At 37.0% G+C, this 6,091-nt stretch overlaps 1 protein-coding gene across 1 annotated transcript; it reads left to right on the top strand.

Annotated features, from left to right (window-relative positions):
- Nucleotides 1-2,386: 2,386 nt before the first annotated feature.
- Nucleotides 2,387-3,663, top strand: kctd12.2 (potassium channel tetramerisation domain containing 12.2). The gene has a single exon (XM_067442701.1). The coding sequence runs from the start codon at nucleotides 2,446-2,448 to the stop codon at nucleotides 3,256-3,258; it is 813 nt and encodes a 270-aa protein (XP_067298802.1). The 5' UTR covers nucleotides 2,387-2,445; the 3' UTR covers nucleotides 3,259-3,663.
- Nucleotides 3,664-6,091: the final 2,428 nt, after the last annotated feature.

Below are 6,091 nucleotides of genomic sequence, written 5' to 3'. Positions count from 1 at the left end.
CCAATCGTTTTCAATAAACGCACAAACAAATTTTACGTGGAGGTTGCAAAAACACACTAAAGGCTATATCTCCGCAACGCTTTATCGTATTCAAACCAACCTTGGTACATGTCATCACAAGCATGACTTGAAGCAACATGCAGCGTTTCGGCGCAGCGCCACCTACCTGTCCGGAGATACGAAAAATGCCTATTTTGGCTTATAACTTCTGAACCGTTTATCCAAAAATCATAAAATTGGTCTCATTAGATTCAGGGCGTCATGCCGAGTCGACTGATATCCAATTTTACCATGTCGGCCATTTTGGATGTCGGCCATTTTGAATTATGTGCAAAAATGCTGTATTTTATGAACGCATGAACAGATTGTTATGAAACTTGGTATGGGTCATCACCACGATGCCCTGAAGTAGCCTGAGAAGTTTCGAAACAGCGCCACCTAGTGGAGAATTTTTTTTTTCAAACGCTTATAACTTTGGGTGTGGTTGACATATTTTGATGGGAGTGTGTTTTTTGGTCTCCTGAATCCTTGCCGACTCCAACGATACCAGACTTGCCAGGTTTCGGCATATGGTTTGCGCAGAGTTGTAATTTAGTGCTTAAAAAACATTTGCTGATATCTTCGAAACCGCTAGTCCGATCGAGACGAAACCAGCCTCAGAAGTTCGGAAACATAGGTCGATAGCTATACGCTAATGCCCAAATCTCAAAATATTGATAGTAAGGGGTAGTAAAATCCAATCAAAGTCAGGTGTCAGTCCTTTTTTACGTGTTTTTTCATATAAATGTCTATAACTCCAAAACAAAATGAGATATTTTCACCAAACTTGACACACATATGTATGGGCTCACTATGAGGACACATAAAAAAATTGGTGGGATTGTGCCTCTTGGTGGCGCTATAATAAAACAAAACATGAAATTCCCATTGACTTCAATGCAGTATTATGGTTTAAAATGCTAATGCTATAATTTAAGAATGCATTAGCGTATCGTTACAAAACTCGGTATGTGTCTTCCGCTCCATGTCCTGAAGATACTCAAAAAGTTTCGGGGTAGCGCCACCTTGTGGTCAAAAGTTGTAATAAAATGTACAGAAATGCGAATAACTTTTGATTAAATTAACCCATTGTAATGAAACTGGTCATAATACAGTCAATGGCTCATGCCGAGAACATGGATACCAATTGTGCCATATTTTGCAAACCTATCTGTCCTCCGTCTTGTTATTTGTTAAAAACCTACTTTTTCAAACTCATCCTAGACCGTTTGTCCGATTTTCACCAAAATTGATCCGTATCGTCTTCAGACCATGCTGACAAATAGTTATGGATTTCGGATTGATAGACAAAACAGTTTTCATATACCACTGCAACAGAGTTGAGCCATGATGCAAAAATTACTCTTGAGGCTGTATCTCTGCAATGCTTTGACATATTGACACCAAACTTTGCATGTGTCATTGTCATCTCAATCTGACTAAACCACATCAGTTTCGTAACAGTGACACCTATTGGTCGAAAGTGATAAACCATTAAACCATTATTATTGACTGTATTTAAAATTTGACTGCTATTTTGCCTAAAATCAACTTAATAGGTCCTTAATGGCTCATTGTTGCAGTTGGCTTGAGACTTCCAGCCATGCTGGCATGTCTTGTCTTCTTCTTTGCGCTTGGCCCCGATAATGGCTGCTTGCAGCTATATTTATTATTATTATTATTATTATTATTATTATTATTATTATTATTATTAACTATTTTCAAAGTCCTTAAAAAGTCCTTATCCTTAAAACAGCATAAGTAACAAAAGTCATATATTGTTGAAATGATTCAGATTGTATAATGGTACATTGTGTTTAGATGTACAATTAGGCATTGTTTTACTGGTTCAATAGTTAACAGATGTAGGCAATGTTTAACGGAAATGCAAATTCCTCTCATTTCCGGGAGAGAAAAACAAATAAAAAAAATTAACAAAAACATTCAGAGTTGTTCACATTAAGGCAACTGTGTAGCTACTTAGTAACAACAGTAAATTATGCACGATAAACAGCCTACATATGCAGCTATAGCCCTAAAAGTTAAGTGCATGTGGAATTATACACATAACGGATTCCTTATGTATTTCAGATTAATCAAAGGAACACTTGTGACGCTGAATCGAAATCATACTGGGTAAAAGTTTTCACACAAATGCCAGCATGCGTGCAAAAGAGACATTCTGAAATCCCCCTAAAATAATATCTTATAACAAAGCAAATACAATAAATAAACTAAGAACATGTCTGCCACTTTTTTTACAGGGTGGTAGTAAAGAGTTAATGCAGCCGTCAGATTCCCCTCCTACGTAACTGTGTTTAGCCTTCATAAACAAAGCTGAAATATTTTTTTCCACTCTTCTGCAGTCCCGTGATTGCACCGGAGGTCTCGCGCAGTTGTGCAGAGATGGATAAAAGTCATGCGGACGCTTCACAGCGGTTCTCCGAAATTATTGAGCTCAATGTCGGGGGGCAAGTTTACGTTACGCGCCACTCAACTTTACTCTCCGTGCCCAATTCTTTGCTCTGGACCATGTTCAGTCAGAAAAAACCCACGGAACTTACCACCGACAGCAAAGGACGCTTCTTTTTGGACAGGGACGGCTTTTTATTCAGATATATTTTGGATTACCTGCGGGACCAGACTCTGGTTTTGCCCGATTACTTCAAAGAGAAGGCGAGCCTTCTTAAAGAGGCAGAATATTTTCAACTTCAAGAGCTGGCGAGACGCCTGAGACCGGCGGTCAGTAAAGAGAACTCTATCAGCGAGGAGGTGTGCCAGAGCGACCCGGAGGAGGCTGCGCTCGCCGGCACCAGTATCACAAGCACTGGCCCTCGCTCGCCGACTCTGGACGCGAAGAAAACCGGCTACATAACCATCGGGTACAGGGGCTCCTACACCATAGGACGAGACATCCAACAGGACGCCAAATTTCGACGGGTGGCGAGAATCACCGTGTGCGGCAAAACGTCTCTCGCCAAAGAAGTTTTCGGGGAGACTCTGAACGAGAGCAGAGACCCCGACAGACTCCCTGAGAGATACACGTCTCGGTATTACCTGAAGTATAATTTCCTGGAGCAAGCCTTTGACAGGCTGGCGGAGGTGGGCTTCCACATGGTTGCTTGTAGCTCCACGGGAACCTGCGCGTACGCGAGTAACGACCCCAACGAGGACAAAATCTGGACGAGTTACACCGAGTACGTTTTTTGCAGAAATTGAAGTGGACTCACTTTTGGGAACTGCTATTATTAAAACACATTTTTCGGACACTCACCTTTCCATTCGTACGCACCACGAATGTGTAGTTTTGTGCCACAATGTCATATTACGTAAAGAAAAATCGGGGACCGTCAATAAGTGGGCAGACGTTTTGTGCATATTTGTGTGTAAGTAATAATCTAACAGCGGATCTCCAAAATCTGTTGTCTAATGCAAACAGTACTCTCAATGATATGACATTCCGCGATCAAATCACCCTTTATAATCAAGTTCTTAATATTTTGTGATATTAAAAGTTCATTACATTCCTGCATATACAATTTTCCCGCAGATTATATGGGATTATTAAAAGTTGTTTTGATGTCTGTCAGTTTCACACACATAATAAACGAATCATGAAAGACATGATGTGAATGGGGACTCTGAATAATGCTACATTATATTTTGATTTGAGTGGCACATTCTATAATTAAAATACTCAGCGTTTTCAATCGAATGTGTCCCACATCACATTTGCATGAATAAACAAGCTAAGGGCAACTAGTTTAAAACTAGCTAGTGCTAGATGAAACAGTTGATAGCTATCCTATCACAGATCGTGTGAAATGACGGTGTAAAGATATAAAGCACAGAAACTGTGGTTTGTGCTAACTAAACACATTTGGTGATAGAGCAAGAGTTGGTTTATTGCAGGCTCTAAAAAGAAGATGTGAATGTGAGTGAAGAAGACACACTTTCTGGCCTGAGGAAACAGATGGACTAGGAGACAGAGAACAGGAACTAGGCCTGTGTCTGCCAGCAGTCCTGTGTACACACGGGTAGTGCAAAACACGCATTTCTTTGTGTTACATAGATAAAATCCAAACTATATGCAAATATCAGTGGTCTAAGTAATGTAAACATAAACATGCCCTTATTCATAACTGCCAGGTATCACGCACAGTATTACTGACAACGCTGGACCACCTGGAGAGTGTCAGTATCACAGGAACAAATTCTCTCTACAGAGGAAGTTGTATCAAGAGGAAGAGAGAAAGCAGAGAACCAGAAATAAAATAAAAATGCACAGAACAGAAAACAAAGAGCCCTCACTTTAACTATGAAGTGTGTGTGTCAGTGTTAATGAGTGAAAGATCTATAGGCAAAAATAACTAGTATATAAACATACATTTTTACATTACAAAAACTACTTTTTACTGGAATGTAAAAAAGGCATTTTTTACATTCCAGTAAAAAGTAGTTTTTTTAATGTAAAAATGTATGTTTATATACTAGTTCTTTTTGCCTATATATATATATAACAGTACAGGCCAAAAGTTTTGACACTACTATTTGTATTTCTTCTGCTCATCAAACCTGCATTTATTTGATCAAACATACAGATTAAATATATATATATATACATACATATATATATATATATATATATATATATATATATATATATATATATATATATATATATATATATATATATATATATATATATATATATATATATTATGTGATATATTATTACAATTTAAAATAATTGTTTTTCAATTTATTATATAAATGATCATTTATTTCTTTGATGCAAAGCTGAATTTTCAGGATCATTCTTCCAGTCTTCAGTGTCACGTGATCCTTCAGAAATCATTCTAATATGACGATTCATTTTTAAAGTTGGAAACAGTTCTGCTGCTTAATATTTTTTCATAACCTGTGATACTTTTTTTTATAATACTTTGATGAATAAAAAGTAAAAATGTTTTAAAAAATGTCACATGTCACATGTGACACTGAAGACTGAAGAGTAACCATCCTGAAAACCCAGCTTTGCATCACAGAAATAAATTATAATTTAAAGTATAATAAATTGAAAATCAAATATTTGAAATTGTAATAATATATCACAATATTTAAAAAAAATAAAAATAAATTTTTGATCACATAAGTGCAGGTTTGATGAGCAGAAAAAACTTCTTTTAAAAACATTAAAAATAGTAAGACTTTTCCAGACTTTTGGCCTGTACTATATATATATATATATATATATATATATATATATATATATATATATATATATATATAGTGCATGAAGCCTTTAGCTGCAATTACCAAATTTGCTTACCGATTGCAACACTGTCTTTCAGAGTTGCAACTATCACTATGATGCTGCAATGACAAAAGACTCTAAATGTTGTTTCATGCAACTTTAGCTGTTACTTTTCACACTTTTAATTCATGGTTCCTCTTTGGTGCATTCCACCCACACGAGTGGCAAACTATCATGACATTGTGTCTGTTCCTCAAAACACACAAATGCACTTCCCTCTGTTTAACTAGAGTGAAAATAGATCCGTACGTCCAAACGCAGAAGTAAAAACAGCCTGCATTGCTGGAGTCTGAGTTACCAATATATTTGGAATGTCTAGATGAATGTGGTCAAGAAAGGATTACCATGTTGCAGTTTTTTATTGCACACGCTGGAAGTACAAGCATAACAGGCTAAGAATCTTGGAAACAAATTTCTTTGCACCTTTCAGTTATAAAAACGGTTTCCTGTTTCATGCAAAAGGTGTTTTCCACATGTAATGCTACACTAAAGTACAACTGCTCTTGTCAGAAGAAAAAGATAGAAAAGGGATGCTTTCAAACTATTTTCCAGAGTTTCCAAAAACAGTATGGGTCTCTCTTACTGCTTGTAATAATTCAGAGGAATACTCTGTCTCTCTCTGCCAGACCGGAGACATACGCTATGAAGGAGACAGCAGATGGTCCTGGTCAATGCATTCCTTTGCTGGACGACACTCTATTTGTTCTCTGGAATTCTTTTAGACATATGCATTTA

The sequence above is a fragment of the Pseudorasbora parva genome, chromosome 4, assembly GCF_024679245.1.
Source record: "Pseudorasbora parva isolate DD20220531a chromosome 4, ASM2467924v1, whole genome shotgun sequence".
In the NCBI taxonomy this organism is placed as follows: domain Eukaryota; kingdom Metazoa; phylum Chordata; class Actinopteri; order Cypriniformes; family Gobionidae; genus Pseudorasbora; species Pseudorasbora parva.
The sequence above is the reverse complement of the archived record's forward strand: the minus strand, read 5'-3'. Positions and strand labels throughout refer to the sequence as shown.